Source organism: Rhipicephalus sanguineus, chromosome 1 (genome assembly GCF_013339695.2).
Source record: "Rhipicephalus sanguineus isolate Rsan-2018 chromosome 1, BIME_Rsan_1.4, whole genome shotgun sequence".
NCBI lineage: Eukaryota > Metazoa > Arthropoda > Arachnida > Ixodida > Ixodidae > Rhipicephalus > Rhipicephalus sanguineus.
The window spans coordinates 322,077,123-322,103,612 of record NC_051176.1 but is presented as its reverse complement, the minus strand read 5'-3'; the positions used below and the strand labels follow the sequence as shown (position 1 = coordinate 322,103,612).

Genomic DNA, 26,490 nt, shown 5'->3' with positions numbered 1-26,490 from the left:
AAGGCCCTCCGAAAACGCACCACGAAAGCGCGGACAATTTAGAGTTGGTCCTTTGGTGCGCCAGCGAACGCCGGTTGTGGTCCAAAGACCGAGTCAGAGCCGAGAGTCGATAACACAAACGAAAACGAAATATATTCTCAGTTAAGGCAATACAAATAACACAAACACGTGCACACTCGGCTGGTACCCGTTACCGCTTCACAATATAATTCAGATGGTGTTTACACAACGGGAGCTAAACAAACAGATCACACGCTACGAATGCAATCGCATGCATTACAACTATTCAACGACAGTTAAAGTCCTGAATAAACAATGGCGTATCCAGTCCACAATACTTGGACGGTAATCGAATGCTTCTCTTCCAGGAAACACTCACGCCAGCTCCAGCGTTGATCGTCGTAGCTCAACCGTCGTCGTGTCTTGTCACGGCTCACACGGTGTCGTCATCGGATTCTTCCAGATCGACGATCGACTGACCGCACACCATCATAAACACGTCTTCTTTGGCTAACGGAGCCACACTCAGCATAGCTTCACCATCACCGGGCCGACTGACTCGCTCACTCCTTCGCTGACTGTACTGACTCCTGTCTGCACTCCTCTGACTGTCGTCGATTGCACGCTTTTATCCCTTCTCCCCCGGTTTCTAGAAGCGTCGGGAGATTTCTTCGGCGTGCAGTACAGCTGAGGCCAGAGAAAGGGCGAGAGCTTTCTCGTAGGTTCGAATCGCGGCGGCATCGCTCGCGGATGCGTCACCCTTTCCTTCTAGAAAGATCCAGGCTTTGCCGGGCGTTCGATCGTGTTGACTGCGTCTGGCTCGAGTGGGTGAGGAGAATGCGGCGCGCCAGCGTCTTTTGATGCTTGTTTTTTCGTCTTTCGCGCTTCTTGGGCGCGCGGACGCGCCGTTCTGTCGCGCAGCTGCTTGAAAGCGGCTGCGCGCGCGCTTTATAACACGCTAATTTGTGACAGTACATTACCATCATCACATGGTGTTCTTCATCATCTTCGCTTGTGGGGACACATCTTGAGATTGTTCTGTGCCTCGGAAGAACACCATGTGATGATGATAATGTATAGATGATGAAGTGCCTGATAAATGCCCCCAATATTTCAGGAAAAGCATGAACGCGTTTCCACCGTTCACGTGCTCTTCCATGGACGCGAAGCACGGAAAATGCGACTCCAGATTTGATTCCACGATGTCCAGAAACTGAAGTGATAGACATTTTAGCGGCACGCATGTAATTAGTAGTGAACATTGCTTTAATTACGTGCCGTGCGACGCTTGAAACGAGCTATCAGCAGCGTTTCTAAAACAGACGACGTCCGCCGATGAATCGCCGCCATACTAAGACGCTACCGATTGGCCTACACGTCACGAGCCTCTGCGGCGAGCGCGTTTTGCCGTTGAGCCGACTTGCACAACAGCAGCTGCGTCGGCACGTGCATGCCATCGTGGCTTACTCGGGAAGCACACGCCAGCGCTGTTTATTCAGCGTAGTAATTCTTGGTCCGTGGTTGTGACTTTGGCGCCCCCAAGATCAAGCTGCACATGTTTTGACGCACCGGCGGTGTGACTGCCGGTGATAGACGCCCCCAAACCCGAGACACTGGCACAGTTTGATGCAATTTACGTCGATATTATCAGGATGGCGCAGTAAATACAATTTGGCGCCCTTCGGTGCAGTTGGCGCGGGAGTGGAGTCACTGTAAAGGGGTTGAGACACCAAACTTTGAGGCCATAAAAGCCTGCTGTAGGCTTCCTCTGTAGGCAAAGACGCTCCGCACAAAGTGTTGTATGCATCAAAACGTTTAGAATATATTTTAATTCCCTTCCAAAATATGCCTAGAGGCTCGTTCTTACGACTGAGACCCATCACAGGCGCGTCTTACACTGTCGTCACTGTGTAGGAAGCGCAACGAACATTTTTGTGAAGTCATCATACGTCAGCAAAAAAAATGTGGAGCTCACTCATACTCACTCAGGAAATAGCTTAGGGCTCACCCAGACTCAGCCTCACTAAAATTTTCCTCAACCGGACTCACTCGTACTCAGACTCATTAAAATTTTCTCAACCGGCAATAAGATTCATTTCTGGAGAGCAACCTCGTACATGGACAATATTCTGCGATGCGAAACCCGCTTTGCAAACCATTAATTGCGTCATGAGACAAGGTCCATACTATATTTTAGCCATAGAAATTATGGAGCTTCTTCACGTTGCTTCAACAAATGGCCACCTCGTCACCTTCCAATGGATTCCTGCCCACTGCGGCATAATGGGAAACGAAGACGCAGACGCAGAAGCTAAAGGAGCCTTGACCAGTGGCCCTGAAGTGCGCACTGCGTTTTCACGACCAGACACGAACGCCCTGCTTCGGTACGTAATGCGTGACCTCACACTTGAGCACTGGACGAAACCGGAGCGACGACACCGGCGATTACACAAATGGGACCCCGAAATGAGGTTCTGTATGCCTCGTAAATTAAAACGACACAACACAAGTATGATTCACCGAATTCGTCTTGGTGTGGCCTTCACAAGACGTTATGCACATATCATCGGCCGCAGTGACACCGGTCCCAACTGTGATCACTGTCAAGTGCCAGAAACACTTGAGCACATATTTTGTACCTGCCCAGCATACGCACGCGAACGACAAAAACTGATTTCCTCGACTGAAGGAGTGCATAATAGGCCATTAACTGATGAGGTTGTTTGGGCCCATGGCCTGACGCCAACAGCACAACTGTGGTCATAAGAGCGGTTGCAGCTTTCCTACAAGCCACTGGACTGGATGCGCGGCTATAGCACTGCACCACCTAGATGGGACTGTACATACTCACCTCTCTTACTTACCATCGTCATCCATCATTCTTTTTTCTCCCCTTTCCCCACCCCCACCCCCGGTGTAGAGTACCAGGCTAGAGCATAATATCGCTCAGGCCGACCTCTCTGCCTTTCTACAAATAAACCTCTCTCTCTTCTCAACCGGACTCACTCAGACTCACTAAAAGTTTCCTCAACGGGACTCACTCGGACTCAGACTCACGGCTCGATCTGAGCCTGAGTGAGTCGCCTCTTGAGTGAGTTTGCCGACTTATGGACGTCATACCGCACAGTGACGTTCAGTGAGCAGTAACCCGCACACCGCCACACCGGGCAAGACAGCATTGACTCCTAGCTCACACCAATCTGCTCCTTTTTCTCAGCGTATCGCCAAACTGGCCAAGCTTGCTGGCATTTTGCGAAGTGCTTCGCATTGTCACGTGAACCAGCGAAGACAGCATTAGAGAATTTTAGTTTGCCCGCAAACTTTGCTTTCAAACGTAAGAGGCCGGATATATGGAGCCATCTGACGGCGCTAAGATGAACCTGGCAACCGCAGAGTAGTCATTGCAGAAACTCAGAGTATTCTACTTTCCTGCTGGTGTAAATTCTTGGCGGCGGTGTAATTTCGAATGTGTTGCCTTTTTATTAACCGCAGAGCTCTTTAAGCTTGGCAAAACTTTGCATGGCATTCGCACAATTGCCCTGGGCAGGTATGCCCCAGTGAAAGTGGGTGTGGGCCAAGCAGCACCTAGACAACGGGTGAGGTGCTGCTTCTTGCCAACGGGTTACGCACAGCCATGTACAGCAAGGCTGTGGGAAAGTGGGGACGAGGTGGAGTGTTGACAAAATTGGGAGAAAGAAAGCCAAGTATAAGCTAGCCTAGCTTCGCCGAGAGAGAGTGACGCGAGGAGGCAAGGAAAGGACAGGGCGAATCATAGCCTTGAATAGTATAGGGTGGGAAAGAGGGTCATGTGAGGGTAAGTATCAGGGGAGAGGGTAGCCCAAGGCTGTGAGAAAGGGCCTTAATCTTGGCACCGCTAGTGTATCACTGCCCCAATTTTGTTGTTGTTTTTTTCGTCAAGGAGACTCGCCGAAAAATAAAACAAGCCTGTCAATAATTGTGGTTGTCTGAAACGTCACAAGGTGTTGGTGCCATCGTCCAGTAACCCAGTATATCGCAAAAACCTCTGCGTATACCACAATTCTGTACAGGTTAAAATTCTCTATTGGTGAATTTCGGTGAGTGTTGAAAGTATCCAGACAGTTGCTCGCAAGTGTGTGTGAGAGCAGATGAAGCAGCACTGTGTGCATCACAGCTTCATGGGCACACGTTGTCATGCTTCCTAGACAGTGACGTCACTGTCCAACTCGGTGCCCAGAAACCAAAACTGAAACTGGTTAAAATAAATAATGTGATATTAAATTATTTACCAAGAATATATGAATCTTCAAGCGTGCATCATGCTTCCTGAAGCAATAAGAAGCGTTTAAAACAAAGGGCGCACAATCCACAAATTTCATGTATCAACCCCTTTAACAAAATTTCTCCCAGATCTAACACTATGCTGCACAACTCTAGGCTGAGTCGTACAAAGCAACTTGTTCTCGCAAGTGTCACGCTTAGACAGATGAACTACATGGGCTCAAAAGAATTAATTACACATGGCTTCCACCAAAAAAATTCTTCACGTAATAAAATACAAAACAGATGTCACTCACATAGCGATCAATCTTCCAGCGAAACCACCACTCCTTGATAGAGTCATCAGTGGTAACGAACAGAGCCTTCCAAGGTCGTGTGACGAATATCTTCTCAAAGAACACCTGCATCAAAAGGCAAGCAGACTTCAGGACCCGCCTTCTTGCCGACGGGAGAATTTCTTCGCAGCCAAAATTGTACATGCTGTTACAACTTGAATATTTCATAGCACAAAAATGCTATTCACCCAACACAAGTTTTTATTATGCACTTAGCAGGGTTGGCAAAAGCTTGGATTGCTTTCCCAGCACAGATTGGAATAGAAAAAATAGTATTTTGGAGCAGGAAAATATTGTTCTGCTGTTCTCAAGATTGTGTTTAGCAGCCGCTAGTAAAACTAAACAAGACAACCAGTGAAGTTGGAATATCACAGGAACAAAGCTCTGTTAAGAAACTTCCTTCAGATAGATAGGACAAATAATGTTCCACAGGGTCATTCACATGGTGAAGTTGCAAGCTGAAAAAATGTATGAGGAGGAAAACGGAAGGGCTCAGTTTTATTGCGATAGCAATTATATGGACAGTCTCGGCTGCTTTTTGCCGCCGCCGTCATGCTCCGTATATGTATAAACATATATATATATCACTTTAAGAGTAGCCATCCACGTCATTGCAAAACAGCCATACCATACTCACAAGCCCATCGATACCGCCGAATTTGTTCGGACGTGTCAGATTTCGAAGGTCATGCCGAGGATCTTAAAACGGCCCTTGTGGCGAAGGACTACCCAGAGAGTATCATCGATGATGCTATAAGCCGGGCGAGGAGTTTAGATAGAAACGAAATTTTGTCGGGCTCGAAACAATGGCACTCAAAAAACCAAACGAACCTTGTCCTCACGTACTCGTCCACACTACCGCACCTCAACAACATTCTCTCTAAACATTTCAACATTATACAGCAGAGTACGCGCCTGTCCTCAGTTTTCACGGAGCCGCCGCGAGTGGTCTACCGCCGCGGAAGGAATATAAAGGACATCCTAGTAAGAGCTAAGACGACCGAGTCTGAAAACAGGGAATCGGGTTGCAGGCCATGTGGAAAACAGCGCTGCCAGGTCTGCAAACATATGACCACAACCTGTGTTGCCAAGGCTTCGTCCTCTGACTTCACATTCAAAATTAAGGGACCTCTAAATTGTGACAGTCAGAATGTTGTATATATGCTACATTGCGATGTCTGTGGCCAGCAGTATATAGGCCAGACTGGGACGGCGTTTAGACTACGTCTGAATAACCACAGAGCTCACGCGCGTACTCTGCCAGATCTCCCTTTCTCTAAACATCTGAGTTTGCCAGAACACTCATTCGACAAAATACGCGTCACCCTCCTGCAGTCAGGCTTCCGCAGTACTCGTGAACGGGAACAACGAGAGTCCTATTTCATCCACAAATTTGAAACAGTGACACACGGCATAAATGAAAACATGGGGAACCTCTCGTTTCTTCGGTCATGCAAAAGTTAGTAGACGGGAAAAGGAATCCTGACAGTTGTAACTCGTGCTGTACGCTAAAATGGAGTATCGAACAAGTATCTGGGAGAGCGGACCAACCGGAAACCTTTGCATATTCTGTACTTATGTACAATTTTGTTGACATGTGCTTTTGTATGTTTTATTTTTTTTTCCGACTTTTCAGTATTCAATGTATACCTTTCCCACATCTTACCTTTGCCTTTTTATTATTATATTTTTCAACGTTTTATTCGTTTTATTCTCGTTTTCTTCCTTTCTTTCTATATTTTAACCGGTTTGCTTAACTTATTAATTCATTTTTTAAATGGGATAGGCTGACCCGCACTACATTTTTCAACCACAGGCGCCTCGGAGAGCCGCGCTAACAGGGCAGGATCCTTGTACTCACGCCGCCACTTCGACACAGACACGAGGGTTAACGTTTAGTTCACAAGGGGCCTCGTGCGCATGCACAATCTGTGCCCCCCCACACACGCAACGGGTAAGCGTCAAAAGAACACCGACCCCCTCCCCCTTTTTTTTTTCTCTGGAAGTGACCGCAAAAGGCGCGGGATCGGGCTTACTCTGCCACGGATGCACCCCTCGCAGCAAGTAATTGCTGCCACGCAAGCAAAGCAACAATGCTCCCCACGGCCTTCAAAGGCGCGCCGCGGAAGCCGCGCTCTGCGTTTTGTTGCGCTTCTGCCATTTCAATTTTTTTTTTTCCCTTCTCCCACATCTACGGCACCTGCTCTACTCCGCCGAAACGGCGCTTGTTTCCCGTTTCCCCATTCTCTTCTTTGCTTGCTCTGGCGAATGAGCCGAGAGGAACTGTTTGACACACTATACGTCACCGCTGACAACTTGACTGATTTATTATTTCCTCCCTTTCCTTCCTTCAACTAAGAGTGACCTCGACGATTTTGGATGTTCACATAGCGCTGTATTTGCTCATAAGCCCTGACGAAGACCGGTCCTCCGGTCGAAACCGTTGGCAAATAAAATTAAGACAACCGCTTAGTTGTGTCTCTTCTCTTCCTATATATATATATATATATATATATATATATATATATATATATATATATATGTGAGGAGACTTTTTTTAAAGACGATAGTCTTTCTTGGGGAATTTAAACGCAGAAATTTTGGTCTGTCTGTCTTTCTGTTTGTCGGCAAGTTACTCGATTCAGCCACCCGGCCAAAGTTAAACCACTTGCTTACCGCCCACCCATCTTGAACTGGTACGGCTGTTCATACTTGTGAACGTTGTCGATCAAAGAGTAAATATTACGCATATCTGAGGCGCAACATCATTAGGTAAGTATTAGGTGGTGTGTTCCTTTAAAGAAAATACATAGATGCGCAATTTTAAAGACCCTAGTTTCTTAAGCTGCGCTGAAAATGCGACTGCGCTGAAACTTGTCTTCCTCCGTGCCATATGCACAAGCTCATGTTGTGTTTCGGTTTCGGTTCAGTATTGCATTGTACGAATGACAGGGGGCGCCACTCTGGCATTCCTGTTTTACCCAGGGGACGTGTAAATGCGAGAGTTTGTGGAAAGTACTCGTTGAGTGCGGACGTTTCTTCTCCTTCGGCGCATCGCGCCAAACCGCGTGTTCGGGCTGGCCGGCGTCCCCGCCGGTCGCGTTGGTCACCGCCGGTCTTCGCCTGCCGCTGCGCCGGGACTACCAGCCCGCAACACAGCACTCATGTTTCCCGACGTATTGCCAGATGGCGTCCATATCTCACGCAGCGCCTCTTCTATCGTATTTAGACGACATTTGCAGCGAAGCACGCAGATACGCGGCCAATTTTTTTTCGGTGATCGGTGCTCGTAAAATTAAGCCGCGATTACAAAACATGTCCAAAGAGGTCGCCATTTGCTGAAGTACAACTCTGGCATCTTTTAATCAGATTTTCCGTGACGTCCTTGACCATGGTTTCGGGAATGTAGTTGCAAACTTGTCTTATTTTTTCTTTTAGATTACCTGATGTTGTGGTTGGTGCCTGGTATACCTGACTCTTGACGTACCGACAAAGAAAAAAATCAAGGGGCTTTAAATCTGGAGACCTAGCTGGTCAAGCAATGGGCCCGTGCCGCCCTATCCACTGCTGCGGGAAAACTTCATCCAGCCATTTGCACGCTTTGTTGCTTCTGTGCGCAGGAGCTCCAACATGCTGAAACCAGATATCTTTAATCCTAGCCAGTGGAACTTCGCACAGAAAATTTTCAAGTGGTCCATCCAAGATATCCTTGACATATCGTTCGCCTGTATGTGTGCTGTCGAAGAAGACAGGTCCGATCATAGTACCACCGTAAATGCCACACCACACAATGAATGAACACTGATATTGATGACACGCCTGACAAACCTAGTGAGGGTTGTTGTCACTCCAATAGTGAGCGTTGTGGAGGTTCACTTGAGCATTGCGCGAGAAGTTAGCTTCGTCGGTCCAAAGTACCTTGTTCACGAAGCCTGGGTCTTCTTCGGTCTTGATTAGGATCCAGTTTGCAAAGTCTGAGCGATTCTGGAAGTCGCGAGGCTCCAATGCTTGGTGCAGCTGCACGTGGTAAGGATGAAGTTGTCTCTTCTTTATAGTTTTCTCCACACCGAAGATTTCGAGACACCAGCTTCAGCACCCACACTACGGACACTTCTGCAGAAAACTTGGACAGGATATCCCTCTCCACTTCCTCGCCCGAAACTGAAGATGTGTGCCGTTTCGTGGTAAATTTCCCATTCCCTTTCAGGGTTTCATATGTACGCACAATGGTCATTGAGCTTGGCCACGTACCTGGATGCCAGCGTTGAAACAGCTTAACTGCCTGCCTTCTGTGTCCGCGTGATGCACCTAGGGCCAGAACCATATCCGCTCGTTGCTCATTCGAGTACGGCATTTCAGCTGCTTACAGAGATTAAAACAATGTAACGTTGCTCGTTGCTGTCCAGAACACGAAGGGTTACGGGTGTCTCAGGAGCACCTGAACAAAGACAACTCGTCAGGAATGGTTCGCACGACGCAGACGCTTTGTGGGTTCTCTTTGTTCAAACTGCGAAATTGCTGCAGCCGTCGAGGCCTTTCATCATTCTGTCGCGTTACGCCCTATCTGCTGAATCAGAATCAAACTGCTGTTTTTTTTTCCTCGCAGTCATGACCGCTTTATCACCGCAGTAGCGCTCGGCCAGCAGCGTGCATTTGCACCGTCATTCAACGAAACACGGACGCCCAAACATCGGCCACTTTCAAAGCACCCTGTCGCTTCCCCGTGGCAGCCGCAGGCGACCTCGTTCACCGGTTGCACGCTTGAGAGCAGCACTATAGCAGTGCGCTCGCGGTCCGTCACGTGGCCTCTTTTCAAATTTCGCGGGCGTTCTTTACAACGCCGAAAAAATAACACCGCGAGACATATCGTACAGGAAACAATTCAGTCCGTGGTTTCTAAAAGTGCTCTACAGCTCAGTGTCCATATTTTGGGTTTTCAGCCACTAATTAAAAAGTTAGGTAATGAAAAATAATTAACTAATTAGTTTAGGGGAAAATAAAAAATAGCCTGAGTATCTATAGGCTAGTGCGAGCAGTATACGTTTGGTCCAATTTGCGTCTGAAGTGCCTTTCATTTTCAAAGTCGTGGCTCAAGTTATGTGGGACAACCTGTATATACACCCTTTACCGCTGGCAGGACTCCGAGACAGCAGGCGCTTATACGCGTTTCTTCCCTACTAGCGAGAAGGCGCGAGGAGCGCAACGGGCGCATTTAAAAGTCGTCTGCCAGCTCGCTGGCTTCTTCTAATATTTGCGCAGGGAGAACATTGCCCTTGCTCGCGCGGTAGTTGCCGCCGGGGCGCAGATGTTTCTGCAGCGTAGCAGCGCGTCCATCACCGGCCGCTTTTCTTGCTATCAAGCGTGGAAACTTGGGCAAGTTGGTAGGTCATAATTGAATATACGAACAGCGCAACTGACAAGGCCAAAGGAAGGTAACAACACACAGCGCTGACTTTCAACAATGATTTAATAGCGGAGCGAAGTACATATATAGTGAAAAAATGGGCATGCGTAGAGGGATGCATTCATTGCTATCGCATTCATTGCTTCGCCCTTGCCGCGAAACTGTGACTTTTTTTAATGAATTTTGTACCATAGAGAAGAAAATAAACATTGCCTGGATATTTTGTTTGTGACACTGCCATCGCGTTTTCCGTCCTTCACTGAACATGGGAGCAGACAGGCAGGAATACCTTCTTCTAAATACACACGAGGAATGAAACCGGTGATTGCAGCACGCAGCTGGCCAAAACGTGACCTGCACTCGGCGGACTAATGCGGACGGTTTTCTCTACACACTAAAATATCAATAAACACTTGTTCAGGACCTTTTCCAGCCATTCAGTGGACATATTTTTCACATGCGATTCAGCAACTGTGGTTGTTCATTACAGCCTTCATTGCAACATGCGAGTGTGGCAGCCTCATATTCTTGCCACGCATGTTCTTTCGAAACAGCATGGCTAGTGAAGCCGGGCTGCCTAAAGATGTGTGTTAGGTTTCGCCGCTCATAAGTCGATCGTGGAGACGGGACGGCGCGGCACTGTACGTCGTACAAAGCTTCTTTCTCGGCTCGCTCGCTGCCTGGTCTTTGGCTGTGCAATTATCAAAAGAAAGCAAACGGCTTCCTTTGAGCAACTTGTCTACCCCGATGGCCAGCAGGGGTTGCGGTCAAGCGACCGTTCTCAGAGGTCGGCAGCCCGAATGTGTGGGAAAATGAGAAGGGCAAACGTCTCCTGCTCTATGCCGTCGCCCAAGACGACAGTATGCGTGACCCCAACAACGAAGGTAAAGCAGGGTTGAGTCGCAACAATGCACGGTCCGAATGCGTGGGAGGCAGGGACACGCATACGCCTTTTCTTTCCCGGAACCGTTTAACGACTGGCGCCGCGGGTTCAGCTCGATGAGTATGGGAAAATGGCGTGAATGCACCAGGGCTAAGGTACCGATGTATTTCGACTGTGAGAACCCCTGAAAACGCGGGATAAGGAGAGAGACAGCCATGATGGGAAAGAGTGCCAAAACGCCTGTCTGCACTGTAAAGACACTGCTGTCGAGATTAGGGACAGCCCAGTAGGGAGTGGCTTAATCTGAGGATAAACGGATTGGATAAGGGAATGTCGAGGCGGACCACCAGTGGCCACCTCCCCTTTTCTTTGTTTACCGCAAGGTACTTAAGACTGGACGGAATTCGTTTCCCTTCAGTCTAGGCTGTAATCACCTAACTGATCGATCAGTAAGACTCCGTACGATTCAACTTTTGTCTGGGCCGTAACCACTTGGTGGTCGAACAGTGAGACTCGGTTCTTCGTATGTAGTAACAGTGTTCTAGGCTCTAACTTAAGAAAAGTTAAGTAGAAGAGTAAGATGCTGTTGATGTCTATGTTATCATCAGTGTGCTTCGGCAAGATGTACATATGACTGTAAATATTTCGCTACAATATACCTTGAAGTTTTTATTACCTCCAACCTGCCTCCTGCTTCATCGACGTCGATCATCTCCTTGACGGGACTTCAATCCACATCAAGGAGAAAACGAACAAGGAAAAACGTAACTATGTGTTCAAACTACACGGCGTTTCGCTGGCATGACAATCACGTGGCACAATCTAGCATTGCGTGCTCGCTGGTGCATCTACTTGAGAGAGCAAGATTAAGCAGATGACACTGTCTCGCGGAGGCAGCGCGCTGTGTGTACGGGCTAATTCTTGACACTCAGCGTCGCCGGTGCGACATATCTCTATCGAGGGGGTGGCTGTCAGGCAAGCCACGAATGCAGGACTATATACTGCGAAAGAGTCAGCGCAGTGTAGTCAAGTGTTAGGCAGACATCTGCAGACTCCAGTTTCGTTCGGAACAGTCCATCTGAAATTGCGGACAAATCAGAAACATAATTACTTGCACAGCAGTCAGTTTCTGCTGAAACAGGAGCAGAAACGAACTTGTGGGTGTCAGTTTCTGTGTTTTCAAGCAGCAACGCGCTATTCCAGGAAAGATCATGATTTCGGCGCCACTTGGTGCAGGAAATTGTACTTGGGCACAATTGGTACCGCTTTACCACCCCTGCCCTAAGCTATGAAAGAAGACCCGCCAAAAATGGTGATGTCTCGCTACCAGCTAGCTTTGCAAGCACGTTACATTAACTGTGATAAAGCCTCTTCAATTTCCAGGTGAGGTTAGGCAGGTGCTAAGAAGTTTACCAATGGCCCATTGTTTGCTGCAATGTCTTCTGGAATGGGCAGGTCTGGAGTCTATATGAGGTTGCCGTCCAGGAAAAGGGCCGTGAAAACGCGGTGCAATACAGGCGGGGTGCACTACAGGAGGGGCGATGCACAGTCGAGCATGCACCTGTGCATGCTCGACTGTGCATCGTTGTCAACTGGGTCGTTATGGCTTGCCATTCGCAATGTGCGTTGACTGCACAGCGATCCCAAAGGGCCATGACGAGGATCAACAGATGCCACGCTTTCACGCGGGGCCTGCCCACATTGTTTGCCCCTTTTTTTTGCGCTCAAAATAGTCTAGAGCTACCATATCCAGCATGTGTGCACCATGCCCCAGTTCACAAACAGAGCTGTCAGCAAAAAACAATGCTACCTTCTTTCTAGTGAAATACGGCAACAGGAAACGCCTAGTGATCGGAGGCGTGGTAAACTTTATAGGCAAGCCCGTGACTGCGTCAATATAGCTGATAATGTGCCCTTCTCTTTTTTTTTCTTGAGAAAGTAAAGTATGAAGTGGACACAGACAGAAAATTTAAACTCACGCAAACATGCAGGATCTGCTGTTAAACTTTCTCAGCGCATTCTTCTTTTAGTTTTTGGTGCATTATTCAATCGTATCACTTTTTCAGTATTAAGGCTGGGCCTGCTATGTTTTGTAGTATTGTCATTAAACTGAGCTTATATATGTTGGTATATGCTACAGTGTACCAGAATGGGGCTGTGGGCTTGACTGCTCCGGCACCCGCCAGGGGCACCACTACCAGTTTCTCCTTAAAGCTTCCCTTGCTAGGTGTGACGTGCGTCCCCTTGATCGGGGTTACGCTGTACTCGGGATGGATTGGAGGTGAGGATAGGGTTCACACAAAAGATGACAAAAAATGGAGAGGGATGAGCTTCTTTAAGCTGACCTACTTGAAGCTGCAAGCAATCAGCCTCTCATAAGGCGCACATTCACGCCATTCATTCATTTGAAAGACCTTTGTGGGTCCGCCACTTTGCTGCACTTTTCGTGTATGCTTGTTTCTCTGAAGGATCGGCCTCTGTGCCCATCCACAAATTGTAAATGTTTCAAAGACAGCCCACTCTGTTTCAGAATGGGAGGTTCACTTAACAAAACATGTTGCGGGGCTAGCTGGTGATACATTCTTAAAATATCCAGGGCTACTTTTGACGAGGACAGGACAGAGAAGTGCAGGACAGTACGGGCACTGACTCCAACTATGTTTATTGAAACCAGACGAATTGCACTTTACAGCAAGTTAAGGCAATGAACGCATGCACAATCATAGGGATTAGGGCGAGCTTGTGCAAAACTATCAACTTTTGTTTAGTATTCTAAATTCACGTCACGCAAGGATACAGATGTGGTGCACGGGTCGCCTTTCTGCGTGATAATAAAGAATGCTTCCGATAGTTTGCGAGCTAATCTGTCCTGCTTGGGATTTTGATTTCCTGTCGTGGCTCACAGTTTCTGCAAGTGCTGCAATTGGCAGGTAGGTTCTGGATCGATGCCGACTCATCTTATAACGCCCCGCAACATGTTTTGTTACCTTTCGTCTACTGTGGGCCCTTTATTTTGTGTTTCTTATTATTTGAAGGGTTTAATGGCACAAAGGCTACAATGGCCATGAGCGCTAAGGCAAAGTAAAATGGATATGCAGTGGTGTGACTAATGACTATGGCTATGTGAAACGCGGCTGTAAGAGGGCCTACAATCCTTCGCACTAAACGTGCCTAAATGAATATAAATAATAAAATTATGAATGTGTAGAATGAATGTCAAAGGTACTTTTAAGACGCGTATACCATGGCCATAGACACTATGGGTGTGCGAGTGAAAACAGTGATCATTTTAACATCGTGAAATAAATCATTTGCCGTCTTAGTGCGTAAAATCAATTTGCTTTTCGCGTGATGGTAGTAGTGATGTCCTGAGCTGTGATGATACTGTACATTAGAAGTAAAACGAAAGGCGGCGCATAGGACCATAGTAAATCCAGGTCTACAAACGTATCCAATGCCATGGTAGAGATTCACAAGCCACCCATACCACCAACATGCAAGCTACTTAGCTTACCCTCAGCGTTGAGGGCCGGGCTACGACCTATGCCTCCAGAATAGAAGCTTTAGAAAATGAACGTCACTTAAAAAGTGTAATAGCTTCTCAAAAGAAAACATGTGGCTCTCTGATAAGAAGCATGATGGACGAAATGGATTGCGCCTTTTAAAAAGCTCGAGGAAGTGGCGTTTCCTCTCCATTTGTGTGAATTCGATAAGAACATGTAAAACAGGCAGGATCCCTCCGCATGTACGTGAGCTTGAGCCACTTAAGAGATGGGAATGAGTGCCGTGGGTGTGTCCTATTCGGACGCGGCTTAAAACAACTTCTTTGTCTCTATCACGGGATAGGAAAACTAGATTTTCATCAGCGGTTGCAGTGTACGGAGCTTGTTGATTTCAAGATCCCATTCCCTCTGCCACCCCTGACGCAGATTGTGGCGAACTTTCAGATATTGGTATGGCACACTAATCTCATCGGGGCTGCTTTTTTGTGCGGCTACTGCTGCACAAGTGTTGTATTCTCAGCGCATACCCGGCGAGAAACGAAATTCACTGCTGTGCTTGCCGGTGGTGAACTCACTAGGGCGCTCCTCTGCCCACTGCTTTTCATTGCGTATCAGTCACAGGCTAGGTGGTGCCACCAACAAACAAGTCACACATCTGCAACACCTCCTCACCCCAGACAGTTTCTAGGGACAGTATCGACACTCTGGCTTCCTCACACGTTGAGATCGGCGGAACACTGGTGAAGCAGCAGTGGCCTGTGCCAATGGTGCAGGTTGTGGTGCCATGGACACTGGCGTCGCCTCAGCATCCCCTGGAGATCCGCTAACTTGTCCAGTCTCTGCATCAAGAGATAGCTGCCTTGTTTGCATTCTTCTAGGTGAACCACAGTAAGGAGGCTGAAGACGGTCATCCAGACTGATGTAGTCACCATGCCGATTGCTGCTAGGCCCATGAGCGAGTTCCAGTTGCACGGACGATGAACTTGTCGGTTTAATAACGGTACGTGGCAGCCATGAAGGGCCTGGTCTGAAGTTTTTTACAAGAATGTGTGAACTTGACTATGGCAATTGAACTAGATGTGTTCCTTGACCCTCATGTAGTTCTGCTTCAGCTGCTTCAACACCACATCACTTCGAGGGTCGGGACACAAACCTTTGAGTGGCGTTCGAAGAGCCCTGCCCATAAGTAGCTCTGCTGGGGTCCTTACAGTGAGGCTGTGAGGTCTTGCCCTGTACTGGAATAGCATTCGGTTAATCTGGGTCTGGAAATCACCAGATGTCGACTTCTTCAGCTAGTTTTTACCAACTGAACAGCACGTTCAGCTGCACCATTTGATGCAGCATGGGAGGGTGGCACTCTGTTGCCTCTGATTTGGCTTCTCTGCAAAAACTGCTGAAATTTCATTCCGGTGAACGCTGTGCCGTTATCTGACACTATAATGTCAGGAATGCCATGAGTAGCAAAAACTTTTCGTAGACTGCTTATCATGGCGCCAGAAGATGGTGATGTCACAGGAATTACCTCAACCCGTTTCGAGTAGGCGTCTACAATGACTAGAACGTAACGTCCTTTGAATGGGCTTTCATAATCGACCTGTAGGCGCGACCATGGCCTTTCTGGAAATGGCCAAGGTGTCGACTGAACTACAGGTTTTCCCACTCACTTTAATCCAAGTGCCAGCTAAAATAATCCCTATGCCACTGAAATAATCTGAGTGCCATACTATTTAATCCATGTGCCAAACATTGAATCCAAGCGCCAACATATTTAATCCAAGCACCAGCACGATTAGGCCGCGTGCCAGTGAGTTTAATCCAAGTGCCACCATGTTTAATCCAAGCACCAACAACTTTAATTCAAGTGCCAGTCACTTTAATCTATACACAATAAAGAGTAATACGGGGCATGAAAACGGCAGTGCAATTGAAATACAGTTGCTACAATATGAAATACGGTATCCAGAAAGCAGAAGACTGCACTAATATTTGTATTCGCCGCTATTATTCACGGGAAAAAAACTTACTGCCATCGTTTGCTTGAGCCGTGTTTGGAGGGCTTATACTTTGCTATGCATCAGTTTGTGGGGCAATGTTTGGCACGGGTGCGATCATATTAATGGGAACGAAAGCGTGCTGCTCATTACGAACATGTTAACGAATGTTTGTAGTTCAGCAAAATTAAGTTTTACTCACTAGAGCTCATAATTGGATTTTGGTTTTGGCACACAAAAGAGCAGCAGCTCCAGGACAGGTCGTGTAATGCGAAGGAAAGACAATCTATGTTCAGTTAAAGTGACGCAATGGCTACCAAGATGTGGAAAACCTAGCCGAGGGCAGCAATGGCTCAAATGGAGTACAAAATTAAGAAATTATCAGGCTCGCGCAGGGCAGGGCGAATTGGAGGTAATTCGAAGAGCTTTTCGTTCTGCAGTGTACTAAAACATAGACTGCTGATTACGATATGTGGAAAACGGAAGTTATATTTTATATTCGTATTAGTTTTTATCTTTTTATTAAAACAAAATTATGTGCCCGGTGATTTGAACAGTATTAACTGTTGGCCTAGTTCACACGGTGACATATTTAACGCAGTGCGAGAAAACATACGCAGAGAAAACATAAGGCACAAGGACGAGCGGTGGTCCTTGCTCCTTCTCTTTACTTTATACTCGTTTTTCCGCGCTGCATTATGCATCTCACCGAACATTTGAATCTTACGGAGGTCAGCGAAATGATAAATTTACTGCATCAATTTTGTACATCTAACGTGTACACACACAAACACATATATATATTTAGTCAATGAGAGGGGGCAGAATGGGATTATAGGTAAAACGAAAGAGAACAATATTTTTGCACACTCCAGATCACTCGAGAATTGCAACATAAGCACAGGTTATTAAGTATTTAATAGAATAGCGCTGTCTCCTAGGGCTTGGAAATGGACGTTCACAAGTAATCTTCACGCAATGCTGCAGGCACAAAAGGAAAACTGTGCCGGTCAAAGGCTGCGCCGTCCACGCGCTGTATCTGCTGCATGGAGTGCCGAGCCGCGTCCAGCAGCAAAGAACGCCTGTGCTCCTTTTTCGTCATACCTTGCGGTGTCGCCAGCACTAAATCAGGGCGTTCGCTTACGTAGGCCTTCACGTGCGACTTGAATTTCGAGAACACTTTTCTATTGGGTTGAAGAAGGGACTGTACGCTGGCAGGCGCTTGATAGAGTGCATTGAGTTAGCCAAAGCTGCCTGCTCTGCCCGAGCATGAGCAGGTGCGCCATCAAAAATGAATACAGCTTTGTGTTTGGCTCCTCGCTTTCCACACGGGCGAAACATCGCTGAGGAAATCGTTGAAAACAGCCCAATTAACTCTGTCCACTGCGGTCCAGTGAATAACGCCATTTGCGGACATATATGCATGATGTTCAAGTTCGCTTCTTTCGTCGTCGTGATTGTGTGGACAGCTGGTTGCCCTTTAGCTGCCCTGCCAAAATTCCTGGAACACCAGATATTGTAGTTTGTTTCGTCCAAGTAGAACCGGCACACACGTGGTCCATCGGACTGCAGCCACTGGGCGTACAGCTTACGGCTGTACTTGACGTCATCACGGTTGCGGTCTGCGTGCCTGTGTCACGAGCTTCACCGAGTAGCTGTGGGCATCCAGCAAGCGAGCAACTGTGCTTGTGCTGATCGTCACTCCAGGCATTTCTCCCTCCAGGGCAGCCTTAATCTGTCTTAGAGTAAATGTACAGTTTTCGTCGACAATTTGCCTCAAGGTACTCACAACATCATCTCCAAACTTTTTTTTTAGAACCGCCACCCGGCAACGATTTTTGTCTGTCGGTAGCTGCAATCGATCTTGCTGTTTTTATGTTGATGCCCAGGGCTTCCGCCAGTTGCTTTAGGTCGCCACCACGCCTGTAGACGTCCACAATCCTCGCTCTGTCGAGCACCAACACCCTGCTGTTTTTTCGACGAGGTTCATCTGGATCTTTGAAACGTGGCCCTCGCTTGTGTCCAGCCATGACTTCAAGCAAAGCTCTCTTCTCGTCTGGAAATATTTTGCTCTGAAAACGCGCATGTTACAAGCGACAACGCTTCAGGAACGCATCGCCGTCTGTTACATGAACATGGCCATCTCCTTTGACGCTTTTACATAAAACTTAATTGCATATAAACCCAAATAAATGCATGGTCACTTGTTTTAAATGGTTATTCTTTGATTTCATGAATGGGTGAATATCGTCTGTAAGTCACCATCGCTCTCATCGAGCCGAGCAGACGACTGCGAACGCTTTAGCGGAAACGTAGCCTTAGTGCCGTCTGCTAGCAGACGACGTGAATCTCTCCCAGATGCGATCAACGGAGTACGCGTTTACCCAAAATTTTGCAGTAGCGGTGAAGCATAAACTGTCTCGATGCTTAAACTTTTACCACGTGCTTATAATGAGCGTATACATTTAATACCCGAACATATATAATTAAACCGCACTGCTTTTTGATTTCTAAGATAAATGACACCAAAACGTTCGGGCAAAATACCGTAGTACCTTATTTCCTAAGCGCGACCATGCATTGGCAAAAAATAAATATTCCTCTCGCTTCATGTTTACCTTGTTCCGACATTTAGTCTATATAAATGGCAAAACGTCTGTTTTTTGTGTATGAATTAAACTGACTGGCACTTGCATTAAAGTTGTTGGCGATTGGATTAAGCATGGTGGCACTTCGATTAAACTCACTGGCACGCGGCCTATTTGTGGTGGCGCTTGGATTAAATATGTTGGCGCTGGGATTAAATGTTTGGCACATGATTAATATATGGGGTTTTACGTCCCAAAACCACGATATGATTATGAGAGACGCCGTAGTGGAGGGCTCCGGGAATTTCGACCATCTGGTGTTCTTTAACGTGCACCTAAATCTAAGTACACGGGCCTCTACCATTTCGCCTCCATCGAAATGGGACCGCCGCGGCCGGGATCGAACCCGCAACCTTCGGGTCAGCAGCCGAGCACCGTAACCGCTATACCACCGCGGCGGACTGTTTGGCACATGAATTAAATGGTTTGGCACTCAGATTATTTCTGTGGCGTGCGGAATATTTTAGCTGGCACTTGGATTAAAGTGAGCGGGAAAACCTGTAGTCAGCGCACATGCTGATACTCCTGGCATACAGCACAGGATTTCACTTTGTGTGTGACATCATCGTCAATATCAGGCCACCACAGATGGCTCCGGGCAATGGCTTTCATTTTGTCGATACTCGGGTGACCCTCATGAAGTAGTTTTAGTACTTCAAGTCTAAGTGAAATAGGAACTACCACCCTCATCCCCCAAAGAAAGCTATTCTGCAAACTGAGCTCGTTTTCTCGAGTCTTGTATGGGTTCCATTCCCACTCTAGGGGAAGCTCAGCACCATAAAGCAAGGTGCCACGGATTTTTGACAAAACTGTATATTTGCTAGATGCCTGGGCGATAGCTGTGGATGACAAAACTTTTCTGCCTTCAAGCGTAAACACATATGTCACTGGTCCACAGGGAAACTCAGTTTCTAACGGCAACCGGCTCAGTCCATCTGCACGGCCAATGGTCTGTCCTGGGCGATAGACCAGGGTGTATTCGTAAGCAGACAACAACAGAGCCCATCGTATAACTCGCGGGGAGCTGCGGTCTGGAATGGCTTGTCATGGCCAAACAGTCCGAGCAAAGGATTGTGGTCAGTGAGACAGTGACAGCTTCAAAATGTCTCCCCCACAGGTATTGCCGGAACCTTGTGACCCCACAATCAGTGCGAGCGCCTCACGGTCCAGTGGTCAATAGTTTTTTTCGGCTGGCTGTAGGCTCCTGGATACAAATGCAATGGGACGCTCTATGCCATGAGCATCACGCTGGGACAGTAGAGCTCCAAGCCCTAAAAAGGAGGCATCGCAAGCAAGTGCGAGTTCCTGTTTAGGATCATAATGCCCTAAGAATGGTGCTGAAGTGAGAAGTCGCTTGGCTTCCGCAACTTAATCCTCTTGTTCCTTTTGCCAACAGGACGCTCCAGCTGATAGCAATTTATGCAATAGATGAAGAACAGCAGAAAGGCTGGGCATAAACTTCCTGTAGTAGCTAACCAACGCCGCGAAGCTTTGTAACTCTTTGACATTGCTCGGCACAGGAGCGTGGATGACTGCTTCGATTTTGTGTGGTGCCGGATGTAATCCATCAGCGTCAATGATGCGACCAAGGAACTCCACCCTATCCATCATAAATTTACATTTGTCGTAATTCCGTCCTCTTTCTTCCATTCGCTGGAAAACCTTGCCTACATAGCTGAGGTGGTCCAAGTCATCCATACCAGTCACCAGGATGTCATCGCAGTACACTACTACGTGACGCAGGCCCTACAGGAGAGCCTCAATCTTTCGCTGAAAAATTGAAGGTGCTGCTGAAATCCCAAAAGGTAGCCTCTTGTACTGGAACCATAGCTCGGCATACTCACTCATGAGTACACTCACTCACACTCATTTGAACGTTGTGAGTGTGAATATGAGTGAGTGACGAGGGGTGTGAGTAGAGGTGAGTATGAACGTGAGTACTCATAAGTGTGAGTACAAATGAGTATGAACATTAGTGAGAACTCATGAGTGTGAGTAGGCGTGAGTATGAACGTGAGTGAGTACTCATGCGCGTGAGAGACGTGAGTATGAATGTGAGTATCGACGAGTGTGAGTGGAAAAGATAATAAATGTGAGTGCCTATGAGATGAGTAAGTGAGTATGAAAGTGGGTGAGTATCAATGAGGGCGAGTAGAGTGAGTGAATGAGTTAGTATCGATGAGTGTGAGTAGAGTGAATATGAACGTGAGCGAGCGCCGTTGAATGACAGTAGACGTGAATATGAATTTCAGTGAGTGCCGATGAGTGTGAGTGAGCATGAGTGTGAACTTGAGTGAGTGCTGCTCAATGTATGAATGCGAGTATCAACGAATGCGAGTGGAAACGAGAATGAACGTGCGTGAGGCCCGATGAGTGTGAATATAAAAGTGAGTGATTTGGATTTAGAACCGCTCTTTATGCAACGCACCGTAAATATATACACCTATGGCACGAGTGTTCCGCAACAATTTCTACACGAAAACAAATTTTAACAAAAAATAAGGCGGGAACCTCGTTTTGTAATAGTCGCAGGCTGTGCGAGAATGAAAGCACTGCTCAAAAATCACAAATTGCTCCCGGAGTAAGCCCGGCTATGCGCGGCATATTCGGCGCCCAAGCGCACCCATCGGCTGCCATTTAACGCGTGTTTTACAAACGTAATCTGTCCTTACAGACTCAGATAAACACATGCGAGTGCAAGCGCCTGAACGACACCGAACGCGCGCGGACGCCGTCTGCGTTGAGATCAGACATATTATATGATACAGCACCCACAGAGCCACGTACGCTCATTCTGTTCCATTGCATACCTGCCAAGTTTAAGTTTGGAGAAACGGAATCCGGGAGATCTACTCAACGGAGGGGGGGTATTACGATAGATTTTATAAGGACCCAGTCAGCGGGATTTTGCGGTCGCCGCTGATCTGTACAGAGTACAAACCGTTAACATCGCTTACGCATCGTCTGTTTCACGTGCGAGTAAAAGCGCGCTAGTGCTAGGGACGAACGCGGTTGAAGCAGAGATGAAACGACCCGGCCGTCAACGTCGCGCGAAGGGCACGGTACAGCACTGTAGCCACATGCGATAACATCGCTCCGCGTGAGAGGCCTGTCGTCGCTTGCTTACCAGTTATTTCGTCGGGCAAGGGACCATAAGGGGCGCCTTGAGACGGGGACGGTCGCGAGCGCTGGCGAACGCGCTATCTCGACAGACATCGGTAACGGCTACCCTTTTAAGTGCTGGGCTCTCCACTTAAAGCAGTAGCGACACAAAATTTTGAAGGCGAAATAACTTGTGGGATAGATTTGTGTGTACACAAACGCATCATCTACGAAATATTAACGGCTGATATAACCTATAACACACTTAGGATCAATTTTTAAATTGCGTGTAGCGCATCTGTACGCGAAACGTCCCACCTCGCGTCACGACATCAAACAACAGCCATTTCTGGGAGATTTTCCTATGACCCGTACAACCGGGAGAAACGTTCAAAATCCGGGAGTCTTCCGGGTAATCCGGGAGACTTGGCAGGTATGCCATTGTAACGCAAAACATCGCCGCAGATGCAGGCACGCCCCGAAAACAGCAATCAGAAACGAGCGTTAAAGCACGCACGGCGGTGGCACCGGCAACGCGCGGCGTCGGTATTGTAATATCTAGAGCTCTTCACCTTCCCGACGAGGCATGTCCAATTTAACCGAATGCCGCGTACGTGCTGGAAGGGCCTACTGAATCTGCGCCTCAAACTATCGCCTTCAATAAAGAAAATCCATTATATTTCTTTAGTACACCGAAGTGTTCTCCACGAGGACTGACTTCTTTTTTTCCACGTTTCCGCGAGTGGACGCACGCTGCACCTTGAATATTTCTGCAAATGGTTTTAGGGCTTAAACGAAACCGCATCTCAAAGCAACATATTGTGCCTTCAGCAGTGCAGACACAATCTGCAGTCAGCAAACAATCGCCCTTGATAATTTATTTCATCGCTCATATAACGGGAGCATGGAGGAAGGAAAAGTAAGGAGAGGCCCTGACGTCACATTCGTGAAGCCTCCACATCGCAAACACCCGCATCGCCTCCTAGCGAAAGAGCCTCGAAACATTTCGCGATTTCCGTCGTGTCGTTTGCAAGCGCATGCGCGATTCGAGCCTTTTTTTTTTTTTTTTTTCGCCGTGCCAGCGGCGCCGCGGCGCAGTCGATTCACGCACGCTGCTCCTTGTGTGCGTTCTTTAGGAAAGCTACGCAGTGCCCAACTGTTGCGTATGGTTGCGTACACCCGGTGCAAATCGTGTGCACTGCGGAAAGTACCAGGTGTCACTTTTCATGTGTACGTACACGTTCGCTTCATTACTGATCACTAATGCATGATATTTGCATGCGAAGCTCTCGGATGTGCGCTCTGTTGCTTCTTACTCATTGTGTCAACTCAGAACACACGTGCACTTTTGTTTTTGGCGTCTGACGCGCCGTACATAACATGCGCCGAAGGCATCGTACGTTTTTAGAGGCTGTGTCGTTCAACGAAAGGGCAATAAACTTATGTTGTTGTTATCGGACTACGTGATGTATGTATTGTGCGGTGTGCGCTCGCTGCGTGCTTGTTGTTGTGTGCGTACTGGAATTACAAACTTTACGTGCACGATCGCGTATACAATACAGCGGTGTCCTCTTTTCCACGTGAAGTTACGTCAACTATAGGTTGGCGTTGCGCTGAATAGCTACTACACTCACTTTATATACACGAACAAAGTACCGCTAATCCGGCAACAGATCGGGAAATCGGGCTACGAGAAAGGGAAGGCCTAACGCCCAGCAGAACGCGTAAGTCGCTGCTAGGTGAGTTCGAATACGATGATGCAGGGGCTGAACGTTTTTGATCACGGTACGTACCGGTATTTTGTACTGTTGCACAAAAACGCTCCACGAAGAATTTCAGTACGCCGCGCTCGGGCTTGCCACGCACGCACAGCCTTGTAAACGTCTGCTTACAACATTTTACTGCGTGCAAACCGCACAATACGCGCTAAGTTTACGCCGGGACTACAAATCTGAGCAGAAGCGAACCACCGCAGAGAGCACGCCGCGGGGCGTCTGCTGTTTTGTTTGCCCCATAAATCTGACGTCACTTCGGCCACACTTTTTGCAATGCATTGGGATACGATAGGGCCTCTCCTTAGTTTTTCCTTCCTCCATGAACGGGAGCTTGTACAAAAGGGCGCATAACGGACTCAACTCGTTGACTGACAGTTTTAGTTGGGCGTCCGCAAGAGCTGCCAGCCATTCCGCAAGACACTTTTATAAAGATTGGCGCACGTAACGAGCCTACCTACGCAGCACGGCTGCGGGAGAGAGGTGCGCATGCGCAGTACGTATCTATTCCAGGCATGCGCGCGTACGCCTGTAACAAGACGTTGCGCACGTAACGCAACGCTTACTACGTTGCGTTCTCGTGAGACCTCGAACAAACCAGAAACGAAAGTACATGATGGCTGCAGTGGCTTTCGACGCAGCAACAGCGAACCTGATGCAAGTCGTGTGTATTGCACATTGAAAGGACATGTTTCCACGCCGGACAAGGTACAATCAAGCGGCACAATCCGGAGTCTTGATGAGTGGGAAGACAGCCAGCCATCTCTCAAAAATCCTCAAGCCTTCGACAGGCTGTGTGCGGGAACTCGTTAATGTCTTTCTGCAGGTCTCTCGTCGAATGACCCCGTAAAGAAGAAAGTAAGCTTGGCACGTGATTTTCTTCATGTGGCAACATAACGCGCGTTGAGCGTTGTGCGAGCTTGAACTCCTTGAAAGTGTTGCTTGTAGATCGGAAACTCAAGAATGCGTTGAATACGACCAGTTGCTGCAGGATACTAAGCCTCGTTCACGGCCGCGCAGGATAGGAGGCTGTGTTCCATCCATTATGGTTGTGCCTCATGAAATGTCCTTCTTGCGTAGTCCACCCAGCTTCAAAACTGTGCACGCACAGTAAAGTTGAACGTACACGGCAAAGGTCAACGCGCGCAACCAGTGCTCCCGGGAACGGCGTTAAAAATGCACACAGCCAACGCCGCGGTCAGAAGTGTACGCTCATGGCCGTTACCCTGGTCATCGAGGTCCTGCGCGCAGATCACAGAGGCCACGCTGTTACTGGAAGTATACTTCTGACGTCAGTGGCGCGTATAAGCAACCGAAAACAATGACATCTCGAATATGACTTGTCTAATTGAACGTGTACCACAGCACGGGAAACAGTGTTCTGGCGCGCTTCGCTTGCAGCACACGCAACGTATCGTGCACTGCGCACTCAACATCTGCGTACGCCCAACTAAAAGTGTATTCGCAATGGCAAGCTGCGTCCTCACACCTGTTGCAGACGCTCAACTAAAGCTGTCTATTAAGAGGCGCACGTTGCCCGTGCCCGCAGCTCCATGAACATGGCCCCCTCCAAGCGTCACTTTCAGCACGGAGCCTCCGCGTGCGCGCAACCGAAGATGCGCACATTTTCTCGAAGGCAGTGACTATTCTGTGGTCCAGACCACAGAATAGAGTGCAGCTTTATTCTGTGGACCAGACCACAGAATAGAGGGCGGCTTTATTCTGTGGACCACACAATAAACTTGCGCGCTGTGGGCTTTGCAGAAATGTTCTGTAGCCCAAGCAGCCCACCTCCCATGAAACACAAAACCTCTATAAAACGTCTTTAAAACGTTTAAAACCTCTATAAACTTCTATAAAACGTTTTATTGAGGTTTCGTGTTTCGTGGGCTCTCTTGATGACGGTTTTCTGTCACAAATTGCGAGGGTTCATTCTGTGGTCTGGTCCACAGAACAGGCACTGTTAATGCCCTCAGAAGGAACTGAACCAACCCCATGAAGACTTCGATTTGCCAATGCTCGAGCTCCCTTTACGACAGCTTCTCTCGCGAATCTCGATATGTCTGTGAAAGATTTCAATGTTTTGACATATGCCAGTATTGATATCAGCCGCAGATAGTTATTGTGAATGGAAGCAGCAAAACGAAGGCGTATAATGATAACAAATGACAGCGGTTCTAAAATTTCGTGAACCTGATCTATCGCATGCGGAACACTAAAGTCACTTTCACCACAGTACGTTTGTGTCATGTGAAAAAGTGCACTAACATTTGCACGGGAGACTGGAATTTTGAGCAATCCTTCTGAATGGGCGCGGCCATAAATCACCCGTAAAAGAACGCTAACGCCACCGCGAAAAGAAAATAATAATAACAAATGACAGCGTGTATAAAATTTTCTGGCCTTGATCCATCGAGTACGCAACGCTTAAGCCACTTTCGCCGCAGTACACCTGTGTCAAGCAAAAAAAAAGCGCAATAAGATTGGCGAGAAACTACTTGTTGTCACTGGACACCGCACACTTTGTCACTTAATTAGATACACTTGCACGCGCCGTATAATTACGAGTACTAAAAAGTTGTATGATCGTCA

General features: G+C 47.7%; 1 protein-coding gene across 1 annotated transcript in view; it reads right to left on the bottom strand.

Annotated features, from left to right (window-relative positions):
• LOC119379495 (N-acetylneuraminate 9-O-acetyltransferase) overlaps window positions 1–26,490 on the bottom strand; it is a gene marked incomplete at its 5' end in the record, with an annotated part of 402,877 nt that overhangs the window by 257,110 nt on the left and 119,277 nt on the right. Inside the window, 1 exon segment of the mRNA XM_037648795.2 lies at window positions 4,557–4,661. Within this exon segment, the coding sequence (XP_037504723.1) occupies window positions 4,557–4,661 (105 nt within the window).